We start from the raw sequence: 16,111 nt of genomic DNA on the forward strand, positions 1-16,111 counted from the left end.
TGGGCCGTGTGGGGGTGAGCTAGCAGATAGCTACACACGAACATCCACAGATTCCAATTTCACTCAGACCCGAACAGTCTCAGTCCGGACCCGTTTAGTCTCATTAATCCACAACAGTCAGTTTAGATGCACAGAACGGGACCGAACCGCCGGCAAAATCCCGCTCCAGCTCGCGCTGCTGCAGGTATAAATCCACTTGTTTCTTAAGGCATGTCATGGAAGTGAGCTCTCTAGTGATTGGCTCTGGTGCACACGTGGCTATCGTGGCTACGGTTAGCAATGCTAGCGGAATTGGTAAAGCATTTATGAAATAATTTATTAACAATGTCATTGTAGTCCAAAAAAATGTGATGTTGCACACCCTTGAACCACGCAGCAGCCATGTTGAGAATCTCAGGTCAGACTGATCCTGATGTGCAGAGATACTTGACCACACACACACACACAGACAGACAGAGATTCCTTGCATTTATAGAGAGATTTTGTTTGTTCAAGACTTTTTTTTAAGACTTAAAGAGCTAAGAGAGCTTGTTTTGTCTTGCATACGTCTCCATGCTGAAACGACAGGGGCAATAAGGCACAATGTACAGAGTGGCATTTTCAGACAGGAAGGGCCAGAGTTAGCTTTTCATAGCATGCTCACTTTGGTGGATATCTCCGTAGCACAATAAAAAGACGTCTTTGACATACCGCTATTGTTTCAACACATTGTGTTGATAATTTTAATTTCTGAATGCTTTAAACCAATATTCTTAAATATTGCACCTTTGAAGTGTGTGTGTGTTTGACTGATTGCTTAGTTTAACTCCTGGTTAGGTTGGGGACGAAAAGCAAATCAAAACCAACAAAAAGCAGAATTCTTAAGTGTCCTAGAATGAATAAAAATATAGTTACATCCCTGTAACTGCCTTTGTTGTTTCTTTGATTCAATGAGTTGCAACAGACAATGAGATCAAATGAAAAAAACCTGAAAAGAGAAACACAGTGAATGTTGATGCTTCCATACGGCCACAGGGGGTTGCTGAATTGCAACGTTGTTGTCAAGACCACATAGACCGAGTCCGAGTCATAGTGTGTCACATGTGTCATAAATGTGTAGAATGCCAACCACAGATAAACTGATAACCAAAAACACACACTTAGATCTTCATTAACCTGTTTATTTGTTTTTTCCTTAAAGAATATGTGCATATGTACAGTGTAAAAGCACCATGAGATATGTCAAATAATCTTAAAATAAAACCTTATAAGAATAATAATGGGACTGTGTCTTTGCCAGTAACCTGTTACATCCCCTTGTAATCATACGTTTTATACAAATATAAAAAGTAATCAGCAGTGTCCACAGTCCCAAAAATAAAGACAAAGTCAGGCATCTAGCATCATTTTCAGCACTTATTTTATTGATTGTATTGCAGTTTCTAAATAAGCCTCTCCTACTTGTTTTTTACCCTAATCTTATTAGTCATTATCGTTACATCTTTGTGGCAAGCTTCATAGACCACAAACTTCCGTTGTAGACATGGTTGCATGCATAATGTGCTTTTATCTTATTTCGAGGCAAAGGCAAACCCCTTAGAAGAAGTTGAGACAAGATAATACATTCACTGTGAACTTTAGGGCGTTTAACACCTCTAAGTTAACTGAATTATGGTTAAATGATTGCATATTATTTGTGTTTGTGTCAAATACAACATGTATTACAAGAGATACCTGTTTTATAAGATCTTCGGTTGACTTTTATCGCCACTCTCTGACTCAGCCTCCAGCCATATTTAGGGATATTCTGACTGTACAGCCACACAAACAGCACACACATTTAGCAGGACTTCATTCATTCCCTCCAGCCCCACCAAGTGTTTTCAGCCCCCCCTCTCTCTCTCTCTCTCTCTCTGGCTACATGTAGTGGAAGACAGACGGCTTATAGTTTTGGAAATTGAATGTAACACTTAAAAAAACAAAGCACTTAACAGGTGTTTTACTCCTCCAGCTCCTCGTGTCCCTTTATTTCACAAATCAAAAGGACTTCAGCCGTTCTCCTTCAGTGCTTTCAGGATGATCGTCAGTCCTCCAGCATCGCAGAGCTGAAACTCCTCCTCCAGTGCGTCATCATGGGGAGCAGCTAAGGTTGCGTCAGCCTCGTATTCTTCTCCCGCCTCGGCTTCCTCGAAGTCATCTGGATATTCAACTTGTCCAGGGACGTCCTGAGACTCTGGAAATGCTGCAAAAAGAGAAGAGGTACTATTGTGCCTTGATTTCTCTCTAAATTTGCTTAACTGACCATGATGAAAGAAACTATATTTACAATAGGGCTGCTTCAACGATTGCTCTTTTAAGCCTGTTATATAGTCAGTGAAGTGATTAATCATCGAGGCTACAAAATGTCAGAAAATAGTTAACGTGCCAGTTCCCTAGAATCCAAGGTGACGTTTTGTTCGTCCTACAGTCTAAACCTCCAAAATATTGTTTAGAACCATAAAAAAAGGGAAAAGCACGATCTCCCATTACTTGAAAAAGCTGAAGTCAGTGAATTTTTGGCCTTTTTGCTTGATAATAAAAGTTTGAATGGTGTTGTCATTGGAAGAAACTCTTTTCTTTAGGCATTTCTACTTTATTTTGATAATGACAGTAGATAGAATCGGCAGGAAGAGAGAGAGAGAGAGAGAGAGAGAGAGAGAGAGAGAGAGGATGAGGATCCAATCTGAACTGAAGCCTGGCCGCCAGCCTCAGTAAAACTGGTTAAGGAACATTGGATGTAGAAATATATTCTGAATTTCTTTTGAAAATAAATGGTTTGGAACACAACACATTGTCATACATCAAAGTTATTCCTAACTGTGATGGCTGCTTACGTCTTACGCCTAGAAAAGGCCGTGCTGGAGGAATCATCATAACTGCAAAGCGACTGACAAACATTTTTGAGTCTTGAGTAGATAACTTCTGGCTGGTGTACTGACTAGCTTGCAATCTGCACTTGACTTTGCTCGGCGCCAGATCCACGCAGCATATCTGAGTTGCAGCTAGCTCGCTTACCTTTGTGTGCTTCCTCTCTAACATTATTAAAAGCAAAATGGTATCTGAGGGGATATGCAAGTTGGTTAGCTTGATAGATTACTTCCCTGTCAAATGTGATCGATGATAATAACTTATGTATAGCCAACAATAAATAACTAATGATTGGATTCAAGGAGCCAAGATCAATGCAAGGCAAGGGGAATCAAACTAGCTAACTGTAACTTGAGTTAAGCTAAGCTATCTTTAGCTGGTTGGATGCTGACAATAAGTTGGTAACAAAGAAACGTCCACATATGATTAGGGGACAATACAGATACGTTATTTTCAAGGTTTTAAATCATCCAGTATGGATACTTTGAGATTGTAGGTTGGGTCGACTGCCATCCCAAAACGTCAGTATCCGGCATTTTTTAAATGAGACTCGACCGTCAACTTTCTCATAAATTGGACCTTTGAATATAATCGTAACGTAGGCAATGTACCAGCATTAAGTTTACGTTTAGTCATGTTTGTCACGTTACTGTTTTGGCTGACACCAATGAACTTAATAGCAAGGACACTGTGGCATGAGCACTAATGAGATGTTTCACTGCTACATCTCCACCTTTATGTTACCAGTAGGCTCAGCAGAGTCGCTCCTCATCAGGGACCCAGAGTGTTCACTGGGTTCCTCGAGAGAGGACAGGCTTTCATCTTCATCGAAGTCTTCAGGGTAATCGCAGTGGATTTGTCCTCCATCACAAACAGCATCTGCCCCATCACTGGAACTGGCATCCATGTTGTCCTCTGTCTCTTCCCATGAATGGGACCGACCGAGAACATCTGGCTGTAGCGTAGCGTCCATGTCTGTATTTTCTACTTCTTCAATAGTGTCAAGGCTCTCCTCTTTTGATTGGGTCGAAGCAACACTTTCAGTCTGTGTGTGTTTGAGAGACACCAGGTGACCCTGCACATGGGCGCTGCTAAGTAAACAGGCAGCACTTGGCCTGTTTTCCGGTTCAAGGCAGAGCATTCTGCAGATCAACGAGGAGACGTTGTCAGAGAAAACGCTCGGCACAGGATCATACTCTCCTTTGGTGATCTTGTAGAACAGACTGAGCAGGTTTGTGGCTGCGAATGGGGGTCTGAGAGCACAGATCTCGTACAACAGACAGCCAAGACCCCAGATATCAGACTTTGAGCTGTACGGGACGTCCCGACAGAGCTCGGGACTGAGGTAGCTGGGCGTCCCAACACACGTGGAGGCCATATCAGCCGTGTTGGTCATCACTCTGGATATCCCAAAGTCCCCTAGCTTCACCGTTCCTTGCTTTGTCAGCAGCACGTTTGAGGTTTTGATGTCCCTGTGTAGTATTTTAGCAGTGTGTATGTAATTTACAGCCATAGCGACCTGCACAAACCACATCATCACAGTGTCCTCTGAGAAAAACTCCTCCGGTTTCCTCTCTTTTACTTTGTCATCTAACGTCCCGCCATCGCAGTAGGTCATCACGATGTAGATGAATCCGTCCCTGGAGTTCACAAAGGCGTCGCTGCACGTTACTATGTGAGGGTGCTGTAACCCCCTGATGATGTCTGCCTCTTGGAGAATCGCCCTCTGAGTCTTTGCTCGCCGTGTGTCCTCTACTTTTATCCTCTTCACGGCGTGCAGGCTCCTGCGACCTACATGCCTCATGAGGAACACGTCAGCTGCCCCTCCTCTGCCCAGAACCAGGACCTGCTCGTACTCCTCCATGTTTCATCTGGAGCCGACGGGGAAAAGAGTGTTTTGCTTTTTGTTACACGAGTGAAGCCTGTGCGGAGGTAAGGAGAGCTTCGGCGCAGGACAGCTGTCGACGTACGTCAGGGGCCGTTTGTGTGCAGTCTCGTTGCCCAGGTAACCGCCTCGCTCTGACGCTGTGACGTCGGATTGGTGGACACCAGCGGACTCACCTGTTTCAAGCGTCGTGTCTGTGTTTACGTGATCGCAACGCCAGTTTCAGGCATCGATCATGCAGCGTTAGCCTTTCAATTTCCATGCTAATACAGTGTGGTGTATTGTATGTTTCCACAATGGTTTTAGCTCCCTGGCACTGATAGCATCATTGTCTTTGCTGATTTTATGGGTCAATATCCTGTTGTTGCTCCGTATAACTTGTTACCAAAGCTTCATCATCATTATTATGAGTCAGAATCAGAATTCCTTTATTAGTCTCACAAACAATGAGCAACAACAAACAATGAAAAATAACAAAAGTAAAAAAAAACAAAAAAAAACAACCCAAAACAATAATTAAAAGGTAAGAAATAGACTCTTATTTTTACATAGTATGTACAATATAAATTATAACTATAAACAGTGTGGCAGTGTATTGTTAATAAATGATATATATGGGTATGAAAATTGCCCAGTTAGTGCAATCCAAAATGAGAAATGGGTCATGTGTAGAGTGTTTATTGCACAGTGCACAAGTGAGGTCTACTGGGAGCAATGCTGGTTGTGCAGTCTGACAGCAGCTGGAAGGAAGGACCTGTGATACCTTTTCTTCACACATCTGCCCAGTGCTGTGGTAGTGTCCTGCAGGGGGTGGGACTCCTGCACCATCAGCGATGACAGCTCGTCCATCATCCTGCTCTCTCCCACCACCTGCAGTAGAGCAAGAGGGCATCCTAGGATGGAGCTGACCTTCTTGATAAGTTTATCAAGTCTCCTCCTGCCTGCTGCCGAGATGCTGCTGCTCCAGCAGACTACTGCAGCAGAAAATGGCTGATGCCACCACAGAGTCATAGAAAGTTGTCACGAGTATTCCCTGCACTCCAAAGGACCTGAGCTTCCTCTGCTGCTACCGTCTGCTCTGACCTTTCTTATATGTTGTTGCAGTGTGATTAGTCCAGCCCAGTTTACTGTTCAGGTGAATTCCCAGGTACTTGTAAGATGTAACCATCTCAATGTCCGTTCTCTCAATGTTCACCTGTGTGCAGGGTTGTATGTGCCTCCGGAAATCTGCCACCAGCTCTCTGGTCTTCCCAGCATTGAGCTGGAGGTGGTTCAGCTGGCACCAGTCCACAAACTCCTCTGTAAGTTCTAAGTCATAATTATGAGATAAAAGTAAAAAATATTAAATACAAGTCAAAATTACGAGATCACAAATCAGAAAACTAAGATAGATTTAAAAAGATATTCCCTTTGAAAGTCATTATTATTACACAATTTTTAGACAAACATCCTAATTTTGAGATTTAAAAAAAGTCATAATCATAAAAATAGTCATAATTATGTGATCCAAAATCACAATTATGAGATCAAATTTAGTGAGCTGACAAGTTAAAATTACCAGATAAGAAGTGCTTGTTAAGAAAATAAATTCATCTAACATACATGTTAATGACATGATAATATTACAGGTGTGGACAAACCTTAAAACTGACCATTAAAACGAATAACATGGCAATGTTTATATGAAAGAAGTAAGGGCCCAATGTGTCTGCATTAAACATATTTAAATGACAGTACATACTGTAGATCGTGCGATTTGAAAAACTGCAGCGCTGCCTTGTCGGTGGAGGCTGCACCCTCTTCTTCATGACACTAGGTGGCGGTGTTAATGTCAAGTGGCTGTAAGCTGCCGATAATTAGCTGACGAATAAGAAACAGCTGTCGGCGCAGGTTATTTGCGCATGTTGAGGAAAACATAGCATGAGTTCGTGCTACTACAGTCTTTTCTTTGCTATAATATCTTGAATTCCATTACACGTTTATCTAAAATGCCGCCAAAGGGAAAAGGTGCTAAGGGTGGTAAAGGTTAGTGGTTAGCTTTCCACTGTCGGTTAACGCTTATAAACTGTTAGCTTGAAGTCAGCCACATTCACGAGCTAAACCGCACCACGTATTTACATGCGATGTAGCTTCTTAACCAGATGTATCATCATCATAACTTCTGCCACAGCGTTATCTTATGTTGCGGTCTTCATCGTGTTTAAAATGGCGCTGACCCTGTTTGTTGTGTAGGGGCTGCTTCGGGAAGTGCAGACACCGACAAGAAAGAAAAAGCACCAAAGGGAGGAACTGCTGTGAAGGTAACACCAGTTATAACCTCATCAAACCACGCTATAAACGTCAAAGGTTACAAAACAGGGGAATTCTTACGAAGTGATCAAGCGATGACTGCCCCGTCGATTCTCACCCCCCACAAACCACTGCTGGCTGAGTTGGTTGGAGGGAGAGCATGTGGTTTAGGTGGGGAAGATTTTTGCTCTAAGATGAGCATTATCTCTGTCATTAGGTCCTCTTTGATGATCTAGTCCTGGCATGTGATGAACATGACATTTCAACTCCCAACCACAGGAGCAAATGAAATATGAATTTGTTTAGGTTGTTTGTTGTCTGAAAATACTTCCTCCACCCAGTTTTAGTACAAGACTGTCACTGGAAGAATAATAACTCAGCGTGTAAGGTGTGGGATAAATACATCACAACCTGTGTGAAATGCTTTATCGATGTGTGCTGATAAGAATATGAATGATTAATCAGTAATTGATTTATCACTGTTAAGAATTTATGCGATGAGAAATCTATAAACACACAATCACATATGGGCACGATACATCAAAAAGTTTCTAAAAGCTAATCAAATTACAAAGAGTTGTTTATTCAGTGTATTGAAATAAAATACTAAATATTGTTGTGAAAAATACATTTAATTAAAATACAAGTAGTTAATAATTTAAGAAAATATTAAAACACATCTTATACAAACTGACATTATTTTATTACAGCCATTGGAAGCCTCACTGTGGGTTGGATTTTGTGGAGTGACAGATTGGAGCTTCAAAACTAAAATGAAGTCATTATGTCGTGTATTTTAGTTCATCATTCAAGTAACTTGTTAACTTTATCTGTTCTCATAACTCTGAATTTGCTGTTAATGACTCTTCTTTGATATATTGATGTATTGCTGATATACCAGGTTATCCTATGATTCATATTAGATAGGCAAAGATAAGCTTTTGGCTTCAGCCTTTTCCTTTTTCTGTTATTGACTGAGAAAATTTGTTTGACATAATCTTTGTTTCTCAAGGTGTATGTAATCAAAATAAATAAATTCATTCATTCATTTATTCATTCACTTATTCATTATCTGATAATTGATTGTTAAAGTGCTTAAAAATGTCCATTTCTATTTTTTATAGTGATGTCTCCAGTGAATTTCAGTAGTTATAGAAGTCTGACTGTGCTGTCATGATGTTTTTCCCCAGGTACGGCACATCCTCTGTGAAAAACACGGGAAATGCATGGAGGCGATGGAGAAGCTGAAGGCTGGAGTCCGTTTCAGTGAAGTAGCGTCACAGTACAGTGAAGACAAAGCTAGACAAGGCGTAAGAACATGCACTAATAATCATTTCCCCTGTTTTGGTTCCCCTCTTTTAACGGTTTGTGTTGTTATTAACTGTAACTGAAGTGGTCCGCTGAATTTTGCCTCTACTAAAGTGACATTGAAATGTTATATTTATGATTCTGTATCTTAACCTGTGGTGATACATTTGGCAGATGATCAATGGGATGCACAGACCTATACCTCGCAATGAGTCTTCAAGTGGGGTGAATTGCAGGCTTATGATTAATAAATCTGTATTACGAGCAAATGCCTTTTGTTTCATCAGCTCTGCATAGTTTATCTTGCTTATTCATCATGTCATTAATGTATCTGGGGTGTTCCAACTTACTGTATTACTCACAGTCATCAAAATATAAGATTTTCTATTTTTAGCACAGTGAACCCATTTTACTTTGTTGCTCATGATCCCTCATCATTGTCCTGGCTTGGCATACATACTAGGTACTTGCAATGTGTTTTCTTGGTGGCAGGGTGATCTTGGGTGGATGACACGTGGATCAATGGTTGGACCTTTCCAGGATGCAGCATTTGCCCTACCTATCAGTTCCATGGATAAACCTGTCTACACGGACCCTCCTGTCAAGACAAAGTTTGGGTACCACATCATCATGGTAGAGGGGAAAAAATGATGTGGGCCTCAGCGCTTGAAATTAGGACATAATAATTCTACAGTCTGCTATTTTGTGACACTGATTGTTTACTGATCCTATGGTCTCAAATCGATGGTTGCTCTATATTTTACAAAAATTGAAGAGTAAGAAAATTAAAACATCTTCATGTGTCTGCTTTGTCTTTGGTTAAATGTACACTACCTTACTGACAATTCAACCTGAGGGAATTTCAACGTTTACATTGACGTAGTTCACTTGATTTTTTTTTTCTTCTGCTTGATAACAAACCGACGGCCAAATAAAAGCATTTTTACTATACTAGTAAAAATGTGTAACGTTTGTTTGTTTGTGTATGAGAGACAGACGGAGAAGTGTCAGCCTAACTCTAAAAAAACAGCTTGTGAATATCTGTTCATTGAACAATATGAACAAAACTGACTTTTACCAACGTCTGTTGTTAACAGATACAGTTAGTTAGTATTGCTATTGAAAAAAAAAAAAAATAATTATCATTTAATCTGGTGAGATGATTGAAATACAAATCGTCATGAAATGGAGGAAAATTAAGTGGTGAGTCACATTACGTGAACCAAGCTGTTGCCTGGAAAAAAAACGGCCAACAGAATATTATCATAACAAAAGCAATAAAGCCTCACAATTGAAACTTGGAAGTAGGGTATGTCAGACCATAGAAATAACAATATACATCATTGTAATAACATTACTAAAAGAAAAAAATGGTACTAATAGAACAGGTAGCCAACAGAACAACATTTTCTGAATTAGACATCTGTAACTCATAGATGTTAACATGAAAGAAAAGGTCTGTGGCTTACTTTCATTTTTGAGATTAGAAGATTGTACAAGTAGCACCATCTTTTACTGTGGTCAGTGTGATTATATGATAACGTGGAGCTGTACGTCAACAATGAGAGGTTTCCTAAAATATTGATGAAACTCAAAATAATGACTCAGTATCTCAATTAGGATCTCAAAGTTATTAAAAACCTTCTCAAACTGATGATTTAACATCTCAAAATAATGAGAAACTTTCCCCACATCCATCATTTTGAAAATAATGAGTATATCTAAATAATGCCTTTTTTTCTAAATATTTTGACTCAAAATAAAGAGACAGTTTTTCAAAATAATATCTCTGTATTTAAAATATGTACTCAATAACTTTGTGTCTGAAAATGACATAGCATCTCAAAATAAAGACTTAGTGTCTTAAAATAATTAGAAGCCCTCAGAAAAAGCAGACCTTTTCTAAGTAGTCTGTTAATTATTTAGAGAATCTCAAACTAATTATTTAGTATATACTATAAGTCATTTTGACAGTAATAAGTTATTAAATCTATATAATAAGTCAGATGGATCCTCTGAGCACTGGTGCCTTCCAGGGCGCGAGGCGGCAGCAGCGTTCACAGACTGTCCCAGCACAGTCGGCTCCAGGAAAAGACAGTTGACGTTGTTACGCCTTGCTAGATGATTGGCGAGGTAAGATGGCGGCGCCAGAGGAGCCAGAATTATCTCAGGCGCAGACCGAAAAACTCCTCCAGTTTCAGGTAGACAGCCTAAATTGCACACTAACACATGTCTGGTCAAACATCATATCGTCACGCGTTATCGTCGTCAATAAATCTCCGTAAAAAAGCGGAACCGTGCGTGTTTAAACGCTTTTTGCACAGTCAACTTCGAGAACGAAACCCCCCCAGCCCCTAGCCGTCAACTTGAGTCACAGCTAACGTTAGCAAAGATAGCTAACATTAGCTAAGCTAGCTAACAAGTTAGCAGACTTTAGGGGCTATAGGTGGATTTAAATGGCGTATTACTTGTTACATTTAATTTACAGACACATGTCCCAGCTGACTTTCTTTACCAGCATCACTCATGCTGCGTTTGAATGTAAACGTTAACGTTCGGTTGGGTGGCGGTGGGTTTCCACTGACGCTCCCCACTAAACACTTGCTGAGTTAACGTTAGCGTAGCAATCGTGATCGAGCTGTCACTGAAGTTTTTCAGCGACACAGCTGTATGTAAGCTATGTTAAATGAATGTGTTTGTTTTATGATAGTAAGAGCGATGGCGTTTTCCTGCCCCTTTACTAGCCCATTAACATCACTTGATATTTGGTGGCGCTAGCTAACCCTTCACGTCATCCTACCCCTGGGGTGAACAGTTTTTTTTTTGTTCAGGTTCATTGGGAGTTGAGAGAGCTGTCGAACTGAGTGATTGTTAGTCAGCTACTTTAATCATGTCATTTAGTGTTTGGCAACTACGAAACTGTAGTTTAGTAGGTTTCTTTTGCTAACTTTCATGGATCATTGACATGGCAAACGAATAGCACATACGCTTCTGAGAAAAATCCTGACAAACGTGTTTTTAAAAAAATCGTTTTGATGTCTTCACTCTGACTTTGTTTCCTCGTCTTACAGGACCTTACTGGTTTGGAATCAATGGACCAATGCCGTCGAACATTAGAGCAACATAATTGGAACATAGAGGTAAAGTCACATGTCAAATCTTTCATGGCTCTGTTAATATTTCTTTCATATTGTGCTTGCTATGAATTACATCTCATCCTTTTCTGCTGATTTACTGGAGGATTTGATGCATGATGGTCTTAAATGTATGTGTTCAAGGCTGCAGTACAAGACAGACTGAATGAGCAGGAAGGAGTGCCCAGTGTGTTTAACCCTCCACCATCCAGACCATTGCAGGTCAATACAGCAGACCATAGAGTATATAGTTACATCGTGTCAAGGCCACAACCCAGGGTAGGTCTGCATCTTATTTTAATGTTTATGCTTTAGGATGTAATCTCTGCAAGGCTGTTAAATATTTAATTTCACCGCAGTAAATGAGATACAGTTCTTTGTGAAACTGTTGCTCTGAGTCCACATGGACTTTCTCAGTTTATATTTCTGTTGTTAATAGTGATAATATGTGGATACTGTTCTGAAATAATAATTAAAGGGGATGTATTATATAAAAAGGTAATATCCTGGAATTTTGTTTTCTGCGTATTGTCTACTGTGTGAATGGTAATAGACTCACTGGTTCCTCTTTTCAGGGATTACTAGGATGGAGTTACTACTTGATAATGCTACCTTTCAGATTTACATATTACACACTTCTGGACATATTCAGGTAAGTGAAGCACATCGATTAAAACTCGTAAATGCTGGAAGTTTAAGTTGGCACTGCAAGAAGTTCATTGATCTCCCCTATGTGTTTCTTGTTGTTGTTTATTCATTGCATCAAGGTTTGCCCTGAGGTTTATAAGGCCAGATCCTCGTGGTCGTGTGACAGACCCTGTTGGAGACGTTGTGTCATTCATTCATAGTTTTGAAGAGCAGTATGGTCGGTCACACCCTGTATTTTACCAGGGAACATACAGCCAGGTGAGTTTAGTAACGCTGAGTGCCAATAGCAGATAAGAAACACACATTCTTATGCTCTGAATTCAATAATAATATGTAATATTGGTGGAGAAGGTAAAACTGCAAGGTGACACGTTGCTTTTGGTCAACCTGAAACATATAGGCACTGAATGATGCCAAACGAGAGCTCCGCTACTTATTAGTGTACCTTCATGGGGAGGATCATCAAGACACTGACGAGTTTTGCCGGTATGGTACTTATTACTTCACTTGCCTGCATCACCAGTGATGGCTGTCAGTTTGTTACACAGAGCCCTGATGTTGCTCAATGTCATGCTTTGTCTCATACAGTTGCTTAAGTTTGTTTTTACCCTGGGCACTGTCTGGTTGATCTTTGATACTTGTTATACAGCAGTAAAGCTCTATTTCATTATTAGCATGTTTATATATAAACTTCATGTTTGATATCCACATGTAGTTGAGAAGTTTTTCTTTCTTTAATGGTTTGTTTTGTGCCACCAATCCTTCTCTTCCTAGCTCCACGTTATGTACAGAAGAGGTCGTAACCTTCCTCAACACACGAATGCTCTTTTGGGCATGCTCAACCAGCAAGCCTGAGGGCTACAGAGGTATTTACATTTACTGAAATTTAACCCATCAGTTCTTGTCAGCTTTATTGTGTCATTTCACATGGGTTTGCTCTGATCACCTTAGTGGGGTTTTCTATTAGTCCTTAAAGTCTAAAATTCAATAATCTGAATTTTAGGCCTTAAAATGTTGGGATTATTTTAATAGTCTAATGTATTTTTCAGAAAACATTGTACTAATCACACTTTATAAATAGCTACAAATAATAAAGCCAACAAGGAGCCTGATGATAAATTAGAAGCCTCTTCTAAATGTTTAAATTAGACTTAACTATTGTATAAACAGGAAGTCAGAAAAAGATAAAGCTGGAATAGAAAGCCACGAATGAAATGCAAGACAAATACATTTATATAGCACAATTCGTACTCAAAGGCAAAAAAAATGTATGTACTGTAACTGTGTATGACTGCCCTTCATATCTTTCAAACTGTCTTGTCAAATCAGTTCTAAAATGCACTCATAATGGTATTAAAAAGGTCTTTAAAAGTCTTAGACTTGTTGAAACCTGCAGGAACCCTGGTTGAATATCAGAAGTGTCCCTTTTTGTTTATATTCCTAGATACTGAGTTCTTGCTTAAGACTTCAGCCTCCAAGGAACTTGAAAGATATTTGTGTGAAAATCTTATAACGTATCTTCTTAAGTAACTGGGTCATTGGTCCTGGAAAAATATACATATTGACTTTCAAGTATGTAGTTGTTTTGAGGCTCAGAATACCACAAAAAAATCTGGTCACATTGTGAGTGTTGAAATTACCGTAGAGATCTCAGAACTTTGAATGGGTTGTCCATCCAATTAAATGAATGAATTGTATAGTAGCAGCAGATTTAACTAAATGATGTTTGGCTGTGTTTCAGTGTCCCAAGCACTGCGGGAGAACACCTACCCATTCCTGGCCATGATCATGCTGAAGGACCGCAAGATGACTGTGGTGGGCAGGCTCGAGGGTCTCATTCAGCCAGAGGACCTCATCAATCAGCTCACCTTCATCATGGATGCCAACCAAACACATCTGATGTCAGAGCGCCTTGAGCGGTGCGGAACGTCATTACAGTTACACTAGAATGCAGGACAAGAGACACCTCAGTTTTTGTTATTTATATCCGGAAGTTAGGTGTTGGGATTGTTATGAGAATAGGATTAAAGCTCAAAGTGTGACAATGCTGATGATCAAGCAGTTGAGTTCATTTTCAGGCTCTTGGCCCAAAACATGCAAGATGTGGAAATGTTACACTTAAAAGTCATCAGTTAAGTCTGATGTCAAAGGTGGACGTGCTCGTAATGTTTTTTCACTCTGAAAACCCCAAAATAAGTAAAACATTTGAAGTTGTGAATAAAATCTGGCTTCACTTATTAGGTAACTTTATCTCTTTATTTATAGCTAGTATACCAGAGAGCTTCTGAGTTTTAAAGTACAGACAAATGTTTGTTTCAGGGAGGAGAGGAACCAGACCCAAGTGCTAAGGCAGCAGCAGGATGAGGCTTATCTGGCCTCCCTCCGTGCCGACCAGGAGAAGGACCGAAAGAAAAGGGAGGAGGAGGAGCAGATACGGCAAGAGGAGGAGAAGGTCCGACAGACTGCTCTTGCTGAGGAACGGAGACGAAGAGTGAGTTAATCATTAAATTGATGATTCTGTCTGACCTACACAAGCAGTGTGGTATTTTCTGATTCATATTGTCAATATTTGTTATGTGACTTCAGACACTCGAAGAGGAGAAGGAGAGGAAGTCAGAATGTCTTCCCCAAGAGCCCGCTTCAGATGATCCAGAAAGTGTCAAAATAGTGTTTAAGATGCCCAATGACACACGAGTAGAGAGACGATTCCTCTTCGGGCAGTCTCTGACGGTAAGTACCTCCATTGCTAAAAAGACACTGTGTACACAGCCTGTTCACCCTGTTTGATGTTTCATTTTGATTTAAATTAATTTGAATCAAGCCATGTGCTCTGTGCTGTCAAGTATCCAAGAGGCTTCTCCTGCTGTTTCTGCCCCCAATTAGAAGTTCTGATACATTCTTGGTGCACATATGAACGCACTATTTTTCTTACGTAGACACTGTAATGAATACATTCATAGAATGCAGTAGTATAAAGCAATTCTTCTGTACAGCTGCAGAACACTGCCACATGAAGCTATTTGTTAAATCGCTCATCTGTTTTTTTCTCTCACAGGTAATATACGACTTCATCTTCTCTTTGAAAGAATCCCCAGAGAAGTTTCAGATAGTAACAAACTTCCCTCGGCGAGTCTTGCCCTGCCTTCCGACTGAAGAGCAGCCCAACCCTCCCACACTGAAAGAGGCGGGACTCAGCCGCTCCGAGGTCCTTTTTGTTCAGGACCTTACGGACGATTAACAGATGACATACCTCCCAACATGGAAACACATTTTCCTCCAATGCCCACCCACTCCTCCTTTTCTTTTTCTTCTTTTTGTCAAATGGCCATTATGCACAAGGGATCATTGAGATAATATCCTAACCTGGAAAAAAAAATTAACCACCCTACATCCAGTCCTTGTTTGGTTGTGTTTACAGGGTTCCCAATAGCCTGGAAAGTCTTGAATTTTATCAAATAAACATTTCTTGAAGTCCTTCCTTGAACTCATCTTTGTATCCGTGTGGACAAAGAAGTTTGATCCCATTGTCTGTACTAGCCACCAGTTAATTATTGTCCCTCCTCACCAGTAAGTGTTGCAGCAAAGGTTTAATCATCTACTGAAATGTACTGAACCAGTAGCATAGCTTTGTGCAAAACCAGAACCATATCCCAGTTTAGTTCATGTCGGAGCAGTTGAGGAAGGCAGGTTGTCTTCATAATTACTGAAACACAGGATGCAGCACAGAGAGATATGGATCCCCCGACTGTGTGAATGCCTTGGCTTGATGTTAGATCTGTGTGTCCTAATTCACCTTCCTTTTTTCCCCTTAATATTACACATGCTTCCCCCACATTGACTGGTCTAAGTTTGGTACTGTGGTGATTGTTACTGGTTGTTGTGTGGAGAGCAAATGTACTACTTCAGGGAGCAGGCTAGTGGATTTGGACATTGAGAAATTATGGGAACCCTGTTTTAAATG

At 40.3% G+C, this 16,111-nt stretch overlaps 3 protein-coding genes across 4 annotated transcripts; 2 read left to right on the forward strand and 1 right to left on the reverse strand.

Annotated features, from left to right (window-relative positions):
- Positions 1-1,382: 1,382 nt before the first annotated feature.
- On the reverse strand, positions 1,383-4,886 carry nek12 (NIMA-related kinase 12). Of its 2 annotated transcripts, none has more exons than XM_037077044.1 (2): positions 3,620-4,886; positions 1,383-2,221 (listed from the first exon to the last, which is right to left on the reverse strand). In XM_037077044.1, the coding sequence occupies exons 1-2, from the start codon at positions 4,748-4,750 to the stop codon at positions 2,123-2,125; spliced, it is 1,230 nt and encodes a 409-aa protein (XP_036932939.1). In that variant the 5' UTR covers positions 4,751-4,886; the 3' UTR covers positions 1,383-2,122. The 2 variants fall into 2 exon arrangements, with proteins under 2 accessions (XP_036932939.1, XP_036932938.1); XM_037077043.1 differs by having other exon boundaries at positions 1,967-2,221; positions 3,631-4,886.
- A 1,748-nt stretch (positions 4,887-6,634) lies between these two features.
- Positions 6,635-9,173, forward strand: pin4 (protein (peptidylprolyl cis/trans isomerase) NIMA-interacting, 4 (parvulin)). The gene is made up of 4 exons (XM_037077047.1): positions 6,635-6,796; positions 7,004-7,071; positions 8,251-8,370; positions 8,861-9,173. Exons 1-4 carry the CDS (start codon positions 6,760-6,762, stop codon positions 9,017-9,019), a joined length of 384 nt encoding a protein of 127 aa, XP_036932942.1. The 5' UTR covers positions 6,635-6,759; the 3' UTR covers positions 9,020-9,173.
- A 1,251-nt stretch (positions 9,174-10,424) lies between these two features.
- On the forward strand, positions 10,425-15,634 carry faf2 (Fas associated factor family member 2). Its single transcript, XM_037077042.1, has 11 exons — positions 10,425-10,569; positions 11,440-11,508; positions 11,647-11,781; positions 12,078-12,154; positions 12,270-12,408; positions 12,551-12,636; positions 12,925-13,016; positions 13,892-14,069; positions 14,470-14,641; positions 14,737-14,880; positions 15,206-15,634. Exons 1-11 carry the CDS (start codon positions 10,507-10,509, stop codon positions 15,386-15,388), a joined length of 1,338 nt encoding a protein of 445 aa, XP_036932937.1. The 5' UTR covers positions 10,425-10,506; the 3' UTR covers positions 15,389-15,634.
- The last annotated feature ends 477 nt before the right edge of the window (positions 15,635-16,111 follow it).

The sequence above is a fragment of the Acanthopagrus latus genome, chromosome 18, assembly GCF_904848185.1.
Source record: "Acanthopagrus latus isolate v.2019 chromosome 18, fAcaLat1.1, whole genome shotgun sequence".
NCBI classification, from domain to species: Eukaryota; Metazoa; Chordata; class Actinopteri; order Spariformes; family Sparidae; genus Acanthopagrus; species Acanthopagrus latus.

What these genes read in the sequence shown, in the direction of transcription:
- nek12 (XM_037077043.1), bottom strand. Translation starts at nt 4,750, where the DNA reads ATGGAGGAGTACGAGCAGGTCCTGGTTCTGGGCAGAGGAGGGGCAGCT. An exon ending in CGACTCTGCTGAGCCTACTG is followed by an intron (nt 2,222 to 3,630) that starts GTAACATAAAGG and finishes CTCTTTTTGCAG; the next exon opens with CATTTCCAGAGTCTCAGGAC.
- pin4 (XM_037077047.1), top strand. Translation starts at nt 6,760, where the DNA reads ATGCCGCCAAAGGGAAAAGGTGCTAAGGGTGGTAAAG. An exon ending in AGGGAGGAACTGCTGTGAAG is followed by an intron (nt 7,072 to 8,250) that starts GTAACACCAGTT and finishes GTTTTTCCCCAG; the next exon opens with GTACGGCACATCCTCTGTGA. An exon ending in AAGACAAAGCTAGACAAGGC is followed by an intron (nt 8,371 to 8,860) that starts GTAAGAACATGC and finishes TCTTGGTGGCAG; the next exon opens with GGTGATCTTGGGTGGATGAC.
- faf2 (XM_037077042.1), top strand. Translation starts at nt 10,507, where the DNA reads ATGGCGGCGCCAGAGGAGCCAGAATTATCTCAGGCGCAGACCGAAAAA. An exon ending in AAAAACTCCTCCAGTTTCAG is followed by an intron (nt 10,570 to 11,439) that starts GTAGACAGCCTA and finishes CTCGTCTTACAG; the next exon opens with GACCTTACTGGTTTGGAATC. An exon ending in ATGTCAGAGCGCCTTGAGCG is followed by an intron (nt 14,070 to 14,469) that starts GTGCGGAACGTC and finishes TGTTTGTTTCAG; the next exon opens with GGAGGAGAGGAACCAGACCC.